We start from the raw sequence: 14,666 nt of genomic DNA on the forward strand, positions 1-14,666 counted from the left end.
CTAGAGAAAGACATGCTGTTCTGGTAGCTCCAGGTCTGGTAGCTCACATCAATTTCGGAGGATGAATACAACTGAAGGAAGCCTGGGCGGGTGAGCATCTGGGGGAAGTCAGTCATGTGACTTGCCTCTGGAGGGCCCCCAAGGCAGTGGGCCCCCAGACAACTGTCTCCCTTTGCCCTATTATAGTTACGCCCCTGTCTGAAGGGGACTATAGTTAGATGCAGTTGTCTGAGGGGAAGATTGTGAGAGGTGCTGCTCACTCAACACAACCAATCAGTATACTGCAAATATAGTGCCAGAACCTGAGGGGTATACTCGTGAGTCAAATGGGCCATAACCCAAAATTTGGCTTTAAAAAAGCCAATCTGGCAACTACCAGCTGTCTTGAGGGGACAGGGTCAGTGGGCATATCTCACCTTAGGCATACATGGGATATCTGCAGAGGTTAGGAGCCCTGAGGTGAATCTTTGAAGGTCTTGGTTGAGGAAAAGGAATTAGTGAGAGGTTATGGCTGCCAAGTCTGAAGCGATGTTTTGGATATCCGCCCCGCCCCCCATGTTTTCCTAATTGTTTTTATAATATCGGGTCATTCACCTCTCCAGCATCGCTTTCAATATCCATCTGGAGAGTGATGCTGGTTCCTGGGAACCCTAAGTGCCAATCCTGAAGAGTTGGCAAAGGGCATTAAAAGCAAAAGGCACTGGAAAAGGGGAAGAGAGAAGTGAAAGTGAGGAAGAGGAAGAATATGGGCAGAGTCAGGCAGGGGAGAAATTCACCTAATCCGTATCTTCTTTAATAATCAAATCAAATCTGCAGCACTATCTGAAGCCGCTGAAGTCTATTTTACAGCAATTCAGAAGATTGGGGAACAAGCCCTGCAGAGCTCCACCTCACAAATACTAGGTAAGATTCCGGCTGCTGTCTTTTCCTCCCACAGGTACGTGCCCCTGACCTTAGTGATGGCACTAGGAGTTGCCATCTTTTTTTCTTGATGGAGTGCCTAACATGTAAACCGCCCTGAGCCTTTTGGAAGGGCGGTATAAAAGTTTTAAAAACAAATAAACAAATAAACAAATAAACAAATAACAGTGGAATGACAAACAGAAATGCTAATAGGTGCAGAATATGAATGACTCTAGATACAATTTTCATTTTATGTCCTCTGACAGATTTGGGGACTTGGGTGGAGTGAGTGTTTTTTTTGTGCATGTCCTCTGCACAGGCTATTTTTCTCCAGCCACCCTACTGCTCGGGAGGCAGGAGCAGGCAGGTGGGGTGGCACGTGTGAGGTGCCTGCACCCGCCACCTGAGGCCACCACCTCAGAGCCACCTCTGGTACTTGAGGAGGTTTTTGAAGACTTCTCTGAAACCCCAACTGGTCCAAGATACAGCTTGTAGGGAACTGACTGGGGCAGGGACATAGGGAGATTGGTGGGGGCTGGGGGACAAAGTCTGACCAGTGGCTCCCCCCCCGATGTCAGATGTAAGGGGGCAGGGCCAGTGCTGAGAATGGGGCTGTAATGGCCCAGCAGAGTTTCATTTCCCCTGTCAGCGGTTGATGGAATCACTGACAGGGTGCTCCTTTCCAGGGAAAGGAGCTCCCTTTCAGCCATTCCATCAACCGCTGACAGGGGAAATGAAACTCTGCCAGGCCTGTCACAACTCTGTTCTCAGCTCTGACCCCACTCCCTTACATCTGACATGAGATACAGGGGAGGGGCCACTGCCCAGGGGGAGAGTCCATCCCTCCCCAGCCAGCGTGAAACACTGGCGGGAGAGGAGAGGGCTGTGCCTCATGCTCCCAGCTGATGAGCACTTTGCTCAATGGCTGGGTGCAGAAAGGGGTGCCCTGGCTGAGCCTTGGGAGCACCCCCACTCTTGGGGCATGAGGACAATTGTCTCCTCTTGCTCAATAGTCACTATGCCCCTGGACTGGGGCCAAAGAAATGGAAAGAAATCGCACAGGTTTCTGCCCTTTTCTGAGTACAATTCAAAGTGCTGGTTTTAACCTTCTAAAGATTTATATAGTGTGGGGGCAGGGTAACTAAAGGATTATCTCCTACCACATGAACCTGCCCAATTATTAAGGTAATTGCAGGTGCCCCACTTTCTGAGGCAAGGTGGGAGGTGACTGAGGGGACAGGGCCTATCCAGTCATGATACTCCCATCTTGCATAGGTATGTAGGAAGCTGCCTTATACCGAGTCAGACCATTGGTCCACCGAGCTCTGTGTGGTCTACTCTGACTAGCAATGGCTTTCCAGGGTTTCAAATGGGTCTTTCCTAGCCCTCCCTAGAAATGCCAAGGATTGAACCTGGGACCTTCTACATGCAAAGCAGATGCTCTTCCACTGAGCTATGATCCCGCTCCCTAGGACACTTGCCTGAAGCTAAATCTTAATGTAGTTTTGGTGCTAGGTGAAGACCTTTTTATTTGCCTAGGCCTTTTAGATCTTCTAAACTTTGAGTTCTAGTGTTAGTGCTATAATAAAGTTGCTGCTCTACTGTTCTTATATTATTATATTGTTCTTATTTTTATTCTTTTGTTTTGTCTCTGTTGTCTATTTCAAACTGCTCTGGGAGTTTCTCCGTAGGGGCGGCACAAGAGACCGCCCAGTCCAAGAGGTGCACCCCTACAATGCACACTCTGAAGATGACTGTGTGTGATCTGGTGGTCACACCCCAGCATCCTTTCTGACACTGCAAGGAATTCTGGGGTGCATCTCTCAGATTGCACTTTGCTTTATTAGTGCCCCTAAAAATATTGCTTCTTCAATTAGACTGGCTAATTTTCACATGTGACACTAAAAGCCCCTTTGAGCCTCTCTCCATATGCATGTGTGAATATTGTTAATGTGAGATAGAAATCAGAAGCAAGCCATTTTTAGAATGTGCAGCCTATATTTATGTTGAATGCTGCCTAGAGCCTTGGGAGTCAGGAGGTATACAAATAATTTTTTTTTTTTTAAATGCAAACTGTGCTTTTAGTGTCTGGTGTGAAAATGCCCTAAAAACCAAAAAGACAATTTTGTAGAGTTTTAGCCCTTTCTACCTTCACTCTTTTTAAATCTTTGGTTAAAATTCTGAAGTTTGTAGACTTTAAATAAATAAATAAATAAATAGATAAATAAATAAATAAATAACAGCTGGTCTTCTAATATCATGTCATACTATCATAACAGTTGGACTTTTGCCCCTAGAAGATAAATAACACTTTGCAGGGAGTTGTTTTATAGCTGCTTCCCTCATACACACAAAGAAATCTTATGTGGAATTAATTCAAAGTTTATTCAGCAACAACTCAATTTCCTCCTCCTCCTTTCCCTCCCTTTTCCTTTCTGATTCCTCCCCCACCCACTCCCTACAGGATCCCCACTGGGACAAACGTCCAAATAACTAAATACAAAAGATTACTGGATAGAATATAACAGGAGTTATAGATATCATTGGCACTTAATGATAATTGCTCCTATATTATGTCCTGTAGCATGTTTATTTATCACTTCTGAATAATTTGCAGAGTACAAAGTGCTTTTTGTGAATTTTTATCTGCCCAATCAGCTATCATCGCAACTCACCCATTAAGTTTGTTAAAAACAGGGGACTTGTCTCAGAGGGCCCACGAAACAGCCCTGAAATAGAATCTGAACTCCAATCTCTCAAACCCAACACTGTAGCCACTCTATCATACTGGTTCTCATACTACCTGGTCTATGGAACTTGGAACCCACCAAGACAAACACAGTCCATGATGTGCCATTTATTGTGGCAAGTATTTCTTCAGTAAACAGCAAAGACAGGAGGTTTGTTGAGTCTCTGATGAGCCACGTGCACTTTGGTGGATCACAGGTTGTGTACAGGCTAGCCATCCATGATGCCTTGTGAGCTGGTCAAGCACAAATGTTGTCCATGTCTCTCTCTTTCTTTTTCTTTCTCCCATTGAAGGTGAAATCTTGATCCAGATGTCTGACACCCATATGCACTTGAACCGCAACTTGGAAGTAGTAGTGAGTATCTTGGAGGGATATACAGGATGTGAAACAAGAAGAGATTGTAGAGAAAGCCTTTGTGGCAAGAAGAGCTCTGTCTCAGTACTGTGCAACTCCAACATATTTGGTTTGGTATATTTCACAAGCAGGGAAGAGGATTTATTTTCCAGTGAGAATAGTCTGTTAGGAGCATAGGAAGCTGCCTTATACTGAGTCAGACTATTGGATCAACTAGATCAGTATTCTCTACACTGTCTGGCAGTGGTTCTCCAACGTTTCAAGCAGGAATCTTTTCCCCAGCCCTACTAGAAGATGCCAGGATTGGACCTGAGACCTTCTGTCTGCAAAGCAGATGCTGCTCTACCACTTAGCTATACCCCATTCCCACCAAAGCAGGGATCATAGGAACATAGGATACCGAGTCAGACCATCGGTCCATTTTGTACAAGTGGGAAATGGTTTACTTACATATGGTGAAACATTATATATGTATGTGTGTATATGTGCATGCAAACATACACTAGCAAGTACATGCATCATGAACTGGCCACAGCGCTGTACCATGTATATACAGCAAACAAGCTGCAAACGAGGTACTGAAAGGTGAGCTACCTGGCAACTATCTTGTTTAAAATCTCTGTCATCTAAACACTATAGGCCTGAGTCTGATAGGTTTACTTGGTGTGCTTCCTAAGGAAAATCTGGAAGTCAAGGTCATGTGTAGCCATCCATGACTTCGTTGGGTTATTTATATCACATTCGCATCTGGATAAGAGATCCAGAACATCATGGATTTATTAATAACGGTGTTTTTGTTTTCTTAAAGGGAAAATGGTACCAGTTACAATACATTCAGCCTTAAGTGCAGGGAGACACCTTTTTAAGGTGGTGATTCTCTTGTGTTTGGCAGGGGGAGAACAGCTGGCCCTGTCCATCCCCAGCACAGCGTCCCTCCAGTGGCTGTTGCTGGTATCTGCCTTATGTTTATTTTTAGATTGTGAGCCCTTTGGGGGACAGGGGACCATTTTATTTATGTATTATTTATTTTCTGTGTAAACTGCTTTGAGAACTTTGGTTGAAGAGTGGTCTATAAATATTCATAGTAGTAGTAAGCGTGTGCTAATAATAGTGGGTTTTCCTTCCCGTGTTTTCTAAAACCCTATTCAGATATTATGTTCTACAAGTGTACAGATGCCTGTACACTCACACCTGCTTTAGTTTGTGTGAATGACTGCAATCCTCTTGGGCTCTTGTTTTCTAATGACTTCCTCTCTTTGAGTAGGCACAGACCTTCCATGTGGACCTGCTGCAGCACATGGAGAAAAACACCAAACTGGACATGCAGTTTATCAATGTGAGTGCCAGGCCAGATCTAGTTTTACTGAGTCTTACCACAGGTCCTGATGTCCCCTGCGAAGTCCTTGCCTTCTGCGTGCAGGGCTGGTCAGGCCCATTTCTGCCCTGTGTTGACCAGGCAGTGTTGAACCACCCCTTCCGCGAGTCAGTGACACTGGTTGGGTAGGTAGTGGTGGAAATAGCAACATGCAATAATAAGAACAAGTGCAGCTAGTTGGGCTATTTATTCTGTGCAGAGCTGGATGACTAGTGGAGCACAGTGGTGCTGCCAGCTTTCAGGCCTTTCTAGCCCAGAGGTGCTTTTTTCAGATTTAAGTAACGGTTGGCTTCTGTGGGAGGGAGCTGCACACGGCTCCTATGTGAGAGCACCGGCACATGGCTCCTTCTTGCAAAGTTTGCAAAGATGAGATGGGTCCCAAAGAGCTGCTCTGATGGCAACAGAGCAGGACATTTTGCTGTCCTGCTGGTGCCCCAATAATCTGCTCTCTGAGGCGACTGCCTCACCTTGCCTCATGGAAGGACCGCCCCTGTGCTGGTTATTCCCCCCTACCCCCATTTTATCTCCATTGTCTCCCAGCAGGCACATCAATTGCAGTTGCTGGTGCTGTTTGGGTTGTACATGACTGTCATGGGCACGTATTAGGTGCCAATGACATCACTTGTGACATGCATCACTCACCTCCCTGGCTTCCGTTCTGACCTGTCTTTTGATCCACAAAGATCCCCAGGGTGGCCTACCTAAAATAAGAAAATACAGCTTTATTGCAGCTGCTTCTACCCTACCTTCCTTCTGCCTCCACCGTTTTAAATACTTTTGAAAAACCAAACAATCTTTATTCATGTTTTTTTCTGTTCCGAAGAACACTTGCAGCCCAGTTCCAGAACTGACCAATAGAGGAATCAGTGCTTCTTCTGTCATTTTACTGTATTGTTTCCAACTCCTAGTATTGCTTTTATGTATTCAGACTTCTTTTGGCAAATGTTGATATGGGGAAATGGATTTTTTCCTCCTCCTCAGCCAGGAGTTCACAATTTACTCTTTTCACCCAGGAAAGCCGCCAGCGATATGAAAAGGAATACCGGCGAAGGGCTGCCAACATAGATAAATGCATGTCGGACTTATGGAGAATGGAGAGAACTCGAGACAAGAATGCCCGAGAGATGAAGGTAGGGAACACTGCAAAGTCTAAAGAAAATTCAAATAAAGGATATGGCTAGGAAGTCTGGCTGTTCTGGTCTAGGTTGAGCTGGGGTCTCCACTGAGGTAAGGATCCAGAAGTGCCTCTTCTGTTGGGACAGCTCCAAGGTTGGTTGGTTGGTTGACTGAATTTATATACCACCTAATATAGAAATTTCTATCTTTTATCAACGTTGCCCAGGACCACAGGAGCTGGGCATGGCAACGTTAACATAATGTTGCTTCAGCATTGCTTAGACAGATAGTCAAGTTTTAAGGCAGGTGCCTAGGCAGGGTGGCTTGGCCCTTCCCCTTCCCTAGGGAAGGATCTATTTCTAAAAGGGGCCTTAGCCAAATGTTAGAATCTGACTGTGGTGAGGTGACTTGGAGGGGTGCGGCTGGTAGGTCCTCAAGGGACTTCTCCAAATTGGGGGGTGAAGGCAGCGCTAGATCCTCAAATTGTGGTGGAGGTACTGGCTCAGGTTTCCTGGTTCTCTTGGTGTAGGGTGGTTCCAGTGGCATGGGGGTCTGAGTCATTGGTTCTTTCCATCCTGCCTCATCCCTTGAACTGTCCATCTCTTTCTGCAATGGGGTGGGGGCTCGGGTCTGGGGTCATGACACTGGCAGAGGCAAACTGAATGTTTAGGATAGCAAGTGTGGCATAGAGAACTGGGCACTGATTAGAGAGCCCTGGATTCAAAGCCATAAAGTTTACTAGATTACCATGGGCCAGGCTGAAAATGGAATGACTGTAGCTCCATGTTGGACAACTGTTTTGCCATGCAGCCAGCTCAAAAGAGCATTGCACTTGCCACGTACCTGGGACTTGGAAACCCTTGCAGCAGAAGGTGGGATGATCTCATGGCAATTCCCTGTGCAGGGTGTTGGCTGACACATATCCTTTCTTCCTTCCACCGCCCAACTTCAGGAGAACATGATGCACTTGCACACAGAGATGCAAGCCTTTGTCAACGAGAGTGAGTGGGCTGCCGAGCTGGAGGAGAAACGCCGCTATCGCTTCCTCGCTGAGAAGCACCAGCTGCTTTCCAATACAGTTCTCCAGTTCTACACCAGGGTGAGGAGGAGCAGAGGCATATATAACACAGGGAGCTATGGCGAGAAAAGTGTGCATTAGCAAATCTAAGTTTGGTGATGGTTTCATTTGACATCAGAGAGAAAATGAGCAAGAGTTTGTGTATCTTCCAATATAGCCAGGGGTTCCCTGACAATGCCCAAAGGCTTAACACATGCATGGCTACATAATGTGATCACTTCTTCCAAACGCTGAACACCAAAACCTTCAGGCTTAAAAGACAAAGCGCTTCTAGCCCTCACAAAAGCTTTAAAAAGAAGAAATGTATAGCCCCCTTTTTTATTTCTTTCCTTCCTCCCTCCAGCCCCTGGTGCAACCTGATTTTTATAGCCGCCATCGCAGCAGCAATGGTACAGACCTGGAGGGGGTGAGGCAGAGGCAAACACACAGCCAGAGCCCTGTCCAAGCTGACTCGCTTCCTTCCTTTTCCCCCGTCCTCCCTCCTCAGTGGCAATAGGGGCACAGTTGCCCATGACAACACTTGATTAGTATGATAACAATCCAACTAAGAAGCAAGGAGATCTCAAGCCAGTTAGGAACCAGTGCTAGAAAACCAATCAGCAAAGGAAAATCAAGCCTCCAAAATGGCGCCTGAAATGTTGAAACATGGTTGTTCTGTTCCAAGCTCGAAACAAACCCTTTATTTAGAGAGTGTTTTATTTTGAGCTTGAAATGGCCTGTTTCAAATTGAAATGTTTCTATGTCGAAACGTTCTGCACATCCCTAGATTGTACCTCTTTAAGGCAGTCCCTTTGCTATGGTCGCAATGCAGTATTTTAGGGATTGCTTAAACAGAAACCAGTAGAGGTTTGGGTTCTAGTGTCCAGGTAGTAAGACTTCTATACACCATGCAGCTCTCTTAATCCCTTGAATCCTTTCCCATGATGGCCGTTAAGGTCTTCGTTTCCTTACTTTACATGCTTGTCTATCACCAGTACTTTGAGTTCCAGCTGTCATGGCTGGATCGGGGACAGCTAGTCTGGAGCAGGGATTCTCAATGTTGGGTCCCCAGATGTTATTGGACTTCAACTCACATAATCCCCAGCCCCAGTGGCCTTTAGTTGGGGATTATGGGAGCTGAAGTCCAATAACATCTGGGGACCCAACGTTGAGAATCCCTGGTCTGGAGGATGCAGGACTGGGGGGCGGGGCCAAGAGAGTGAGGTCAACAAACCAAACATCAAGCTGGGTAGCCAGCAAGGAGTCAGAGAACAAACCTATAGCCAAAGGCCAATTACACACCAGAGGTCAAGCTGAGCCAGGCAGTCAGGAAGCAAGCCAGACCCAAAGCAAGGAGACCTTGATACTGAGGCAAGGTTGGTTTCAGGCAGGAAGTCCTTAAACTCTTCCTGTTTAGGAAGCAAGCCAATGGCGTTGGCGTGTCTCATGGATTTGGCTAGTACAGCAACTTGCCACAAGGGACAGTATATGGAGCTGATGCAGAATGTGACATCAGTCTTCTTGCCCAAAGCCTTGAGCTGATTCCTGGCCAAAAAAACCCTCCCCAAACTTGGAAGCAGAATTCCAGTTTTGCAAAACAAAACAAAAATGCCTACAAATAAAATAACCAACATTGTCAAACCATACATTGTAAGCACCCAGATGCTGACACATCCAATTTATTGTATACATTTTAAAGATTTTTTAAAATGTATTTTAAAGATATATATATTTTAAAGATTTATATCCTCTTATGTATTTTTTTAAAGCAACCCAAAGGGGCTAACAATAAAATGCATTAAATACTAAACAAAACAATTTGAAATACAGAAGTACAAATACAGCAGCATAATCTGTATTTTTATAACAAGACATAAGTTTTGGGTGGTATAGAAATATGTTAAATAAATAAATAAAAAATAATCTTACAGAAAAAGCAGTCTGGACGTACAAAACCCTATCTAGCTATTGAAAGCCTTATGAAATGATTGTGCAAACTATCTGCTTGTTTGTGTTAGAGAGCTTGGAGGGGAGATTTCTTGATCTACCCCAGCTGCAGCGGAAGTGCATGAGGAGGGAGAATACTGCTAATTAATATTGTCTGGAGACATGGAGATAGAGTTCTAAATAGCAGTTTATTTAGGAAATCCATCAGGGAAATCGAGAAGGCCTACATGCCTTGCTACATACAGGAAGAGAATAGGGAGAAGAAGGAAGTCTCTCTCTCTCTCTCTCTCTCTCTCTCTCTCTGAGAGAATGAAACCTGAGACTATCAGTCTAACAAAGAGGAATTAGAATAGATTCTAGGTCAGAGGGGGAATGCCTTTACTGTCTATCTCTACCACTAATGCTCCTAATGGTCAGTAGGTTTGCTGGTGCTAAGAGTTGATGCCATCAAGTTCTGCATCTCCAACACCCCCTTCTCATCATCTCGTGCTCCAATCTAGGACTCCCATCCAGTGTTCTCCCTAATTTTTTTCATCTGTGTGCAGAATGAGTTTTGTTCTGGGTGGCAGTATCAAGGCAGTGTGTGCACACATGCATTCAGAGTGGGGCCTTACTGATTCAACCTGAGCGGGATCTAAAATTAACTGAGCAGACATCAAAACACTTGTGAGCATGTGCATATGCGCAAGCCTTAGAGGGAACACTGCTCCCATCTTCTCTCAAAGAATCTGGAACTGGTATCTTTGTAGTGGCTTGGTCAGCCCGTCTGCTATCATGTATTGAGTTGGGCAGTACTTCAGCTTAACTAGCCCACTCTCTTGTGCCTCTTGAACATAGTGGTGCTTTGCATCGATGTGCTTTGTTTGAGACATAGTCCTTTCCATCGGAGAGAGTTGGATGCACCCTTGGTTGTCCTCATTTGGCTTTGGCTCATCAATTCCAAAGTCTAACAATAACTTATGTAGCCATGTGGCTTCTTGACATACTTGGCCAGCTGATATGTACTCTGCTTTGGGGATGAAAGCACAATTACGGTAACTGCTTCCGGCTAGTCCAGCTGATGGATCTGCCTCCAAAGAAAAACAGGTGTCCTCTTGTGGACTTGTGATCAGTTATGTGTTCAGCCCAATCCGCGTCCATGTTTCACACTAGTCTGGGGTCACTGCTTGCTGGTATCAAGAATTTGAAGTACGCAGTATCTTTCAGGTATCTTCCCAGGCTTTTTACTATGGTCCAATCATTCTTGGTTGTTGGTGCACTTACTCTTCTGTTCAGAATTCCCACTGCTGCAGCTATGTCTGGCCTTGTGACTGTTGCTATGTTCTGTGTAGACTGTTGTCTGGCAATGGTTCACAGTCCTGAGCTTGCTTCAGGAAGTTTGTCTCCATTGGTGTACTGACCTCATTGGCATCTGTCAGTTTCAGACATTCAGTTTCAGACATCATCCCTTTCTCTTTTGTTTCTGATTGAGAAGGTAACTTCCATCCTCTTCTATTTCTATTTGAATGCCGAGATAATAGGAAATGCTTCCTAGTTCTTTCACTTCTACTTCTTTGTTTAGGTGCTCCACAAACTCAGGACTGTCTTGTTTCTTTTCATAGCAAATATTCAAATCATCAACATAAGTCAAAATGTAAGTCCATCTGTCATTTTTGAATTCAAAAGGGGTCTCAAAAGGCAGAGGTCAGTTTTTCCTTGCGTGAACCCCTTCTTGAGTAACATCTGGTTCAGCTTCTCATCCCCTGCTCTAGCAGCTTGCTTCAAGCCATAGATGCTTTTCTGGAGCTTGCATACAAGCATCTCTTTTCCAGGTTCTTCAAATCCTTCCTAGTGACTGCTCCATGTAGTCCTCTGTTTCTCTTCCTCTGTTTCTCCATGCAGAAATCCAGTTTTCACATCTAGGTGATCAACTTGCTTCTTTTTTGCTGCTGTTATGCTTAGAAATGTTCTTATTGAAATATGTCTCATGACAGGTGCAAATATCTCATGAATCCAACAATTGCTTCAGCTGGGTCTTACAGTTTCTTGTGCAAACCTGCTTGCAATATCGAGGATTTGATTAACATTCTCAGTTAAATTCTATCCTTCTCTGAGTTTCATATTACACAGTCTGACAATCAGATCAACACTAGTATATTAATTGTCTTTCTAGCATATAAGTGTGTTAAAGTCTCCCAAGCTTCCTTAGCTATCCCGGACTTTCTCAAATGCACAATGATTGATTCACTCTCATGCAAGTAGATGAGTCCATAGAGTTTTCTGTTTCCAGCATCCCATGCTCCTTGTTTTCCAGCTGCTTCAGGTCTGTTCTCTTCCAGGAGGCTTTCCAGTCCCTGAGTCATGGGAAAGGACTCTATCCTGAATGGCCACGTTCCATAATTAAATCCATCCAGTCTCAGGATCCCTGGCTGCCCCTGTGCTGTAGTCTCCATGGCGAAATATCTCCCTGCCTTTTCCCCTCTGCAACTCTTTTCCAATCAAGCAGGATTCCCCTTACTTACTGTGCCTTTTTGTCTGCTATCCCTGGGCTTTGTTTGCCTTTGGGTGCTTTCTCTGGGTTCACTGGGCCCATACTCCTGTTAAAGAGCTTGGAAGGGAGATTTCTTGATCTACCCCAGCTGTAGCAGAAGTGCACAGATAAGGGGAGCACTGCTAATTAATATTGTCTGGAGATATGGAATTAAAGTTCTACATAAAGTAGTTTATTTAGGAAATCCATCAGGGAGATAGATAGTGCCTACATGCCTTGTTGCTGGCTACATACAGGAAGAGAAGGAGGAGGAGGAGGAAGTCTCTCTCTCCAGGTGAGAAAATGAAACCTGGGACTATCAGTCCAATAAAGGGGAAGTACAAAAGCCACTTAATGGCGCAGCGGGGAAATGACTAGACTAGCAAGTCAGACCTTGCCGGTTTGAATCCCTGCTGATATGTTTCCCAGACTATGGGAAACACCTATATCGGCCAGCAGCTATATAGGAAGATGCTGAAAGGCATCATCTCATACTGTGCGAGAGATGGCAATGGCAAACCCCTCCTGTATTCTGCCAAAGGAAAGCCACATGGCTCTGTGGTTGCCAGGAGTCAACACCAACTCAATGGCACTACTTCACCGTAGAGAAAGCATAGTCAGAGAGGGGATTCCCTTGCTCACTATCTCTACCCCAATGCCCCTACTGATCAATAGGGTTGCTGGTGCTAAGAGTCGATGCCATCAGGAGCTTCCAACAGTTTATTTGTTTAAATCTATACCAAATGCATAATTTGGGCTTGAGCTTGGATTTTTTTTTAAATTCAGTTTTCCTAAATGTCTTGGCTATAGTACCAAGAGGCAGATAGCTGCAGGCAGGGGCACGTAGCTAGGGGAGAGAGGCCCCGTGATTGCCACTCTCCCTGGAGTGAGGGAGATAATGAAGAAAACAGAGAGGAGTGAAGCTGGGGGCTCTCAGGAGCTGGGGGCCCCTGGGTTCTTTGAACCCATCCACTCAATTATAGCTGCACCCCTGGCTGCAGGACCTCTCCCATTAGAAACATTTTCTAATATGCCAGGCTGGAGAGGTGCTTCTGCTTAGTACCCTGTGCAATCTTGGAGGCTGCTATGTTGTATAAGTTGTGGCTCAGCCCCCCCCGCCCCCCACTTTTCCTCCGATGTTACTCTATACCTCCAAGTCCCTACTAATGCTCCCTTTTCTCTTACCAAGGCCCGGGGCATCATCCAGAACAAGGCACCGCTATGGAAAGAGCAGTTGGATGCCTCCCGCAATCCTACGCAGAACTTGCTCAGCGCACCGCCCAGCCAGGGCCACCCATCGGGACATGTGACTCCTACCCATCTCGAGATGGTAAGGAAAATATAAAGCAACTAATTACATGCAGTGGGTGTAGAATTCTGAAAATGAGCAACAAGGTAGGCTTGTCAAAGGAAGGAAACAATACCTTTGGGAAACTGTGTGCAGTGCCGGTTGCCCTATCTCAAAAGGAAGTCTTAGAGCTGGGAAAGGTGTAGAAAAGCCAACCAAAGTAATCAGGGGGTTGGAGCACTTCCCATAGAAGAAAAGTCCAAAGCAGGCTTCTCCAACCTGCAGCCCTCCAGATGTTGCTGAACTACAACTCGCAGCATCTCTAGCCACAATTTATTGTGGTTGGGTATGCTGGGAGTTGTAGTTCAGCAACATCTGGAGGGACGCAGGTTGGGGACGCCTGGTCTAAAGCATCTAGGGCAGGGGTGGGCAAGCTTGGCCTCCAATTGTTGCTGAACTGCAACTCTCATCATTAGGGGTGTAGCTATAATTGAGCGGATGGGTTCAAAGAACCCGGGCCTCCAGCTCCTGAGGGCCGCCCAACTCCATCCCTCCCTATTTTCTTCATTATCTCCCTCACTCCAAGGAGCCTCTGGGGAGAGGGGCCAACATGGGTCCCCTCTCTCTTAGCTGCACCTCCACCCATCATCCCTAGCCACAATTTGGCTGGAGGGCCAGGTTTGTTCACCCCTGATCTAGGGCTTCTCATTTTAGAAGAAAGGCCATTAACGTCAGCAGGGAAACACTATTATTGTATTCATTTTATAAAGTTCCATTGCAAGTGTGGAGGAAGAGCTCTGTTCCTCTTATCCTTTTTACCACTGCTGCCAAGTGGACTTTTGGTAAGGCTGGGTCTACTGCAACAGCTTTTCACCTTTTTCAGAAATCACAAAAACAAAAAAACAAAAACCTCAGTAGAGTGGATTGGCTTATAGGGGTGGGGTGGAGACAAATCAACAAGCTTCTGATCTTTATATAATAAGAATGTTTACTTTAAAAAAATCAGTTCAATTAAAACAATACTTCTACAGCAAAAATGCAATTTCAAAACGGTTGCTAGCAGAGCAGGTTAGGGAAAATAAAAAGCTGGGGAAATGTAATCACTACAGTCATTCCTTGCCAACCACGGTTTTACTAACTGTGGTTTTGAGTATATACAAATGGGAAATTGTGACAGGTCTTGCCAGCTGCGATCCGAGTATCTATGGTTGGCAAGGCTTTTTAGTGATGCTGGGTGGGGGGTGGGTTCAGCAATTTTGGGGGGTTCAGGGGTTCGATCTGCTCATTCCTCTTGGTGACCCTTGCTGTCCCTTACCAATTTAAAATGCCTTTGAGTGATTTTTGATGGATCAAAAAATTTCCAGAAG

General features: G+C 45.3%; 1 protein-coding gene across 1 annotated transcript in view; it reads left to right on the plus strand.

The window, feature by feature from the left end:
• Positions 1-14,666, plus strand: part of BAIAP2L2 (BAR/IMD domain containing adaptor protein 2 like 2) — a 49,840-nt gene that overhangs the window by 5,998 nt on the left and 29,176 nt on the right. The window contains exons 3-8 of the mRNA XM_053251422.1: positions 817-903; positions 3,946-4,007; positions 5,272-5,343; positions 6,396-6,512; positions 7,451-7,597; positions 13,201-13,341. Coding sequence (XP_053107397.1) covers positions 817-903; positions 3,946-4,007; positions 5,272-5,343; positions 6,396-6,512; positions 7,451-7,597; positions 13,201-13,341 — 626 coding nt within the window. The remainder of the gene's footprint in view (positions 1-816; positions 904-3,945; positions 4,008-5,271; positions 5,344-6,395; positions 6,513-7,450; positions 7,598-13,200; positions 13,342-14,666) is intronic.

This window comes from Hemicordylus capensis, chromosome 5 (genome assembly GCF_027244095.1).
Source record: "Hemicordylus capensis ecotype Gifberg chromosome 5, rHemCap1.1.pri, whole genome shotgun sequence".
Taxonomy (NCBI): Eukaryota; Metazoa; Chordata; class Lepidosauria; order Squamata; family Cordylidae; genus Hemicordylus; species Hemicordylus capensis.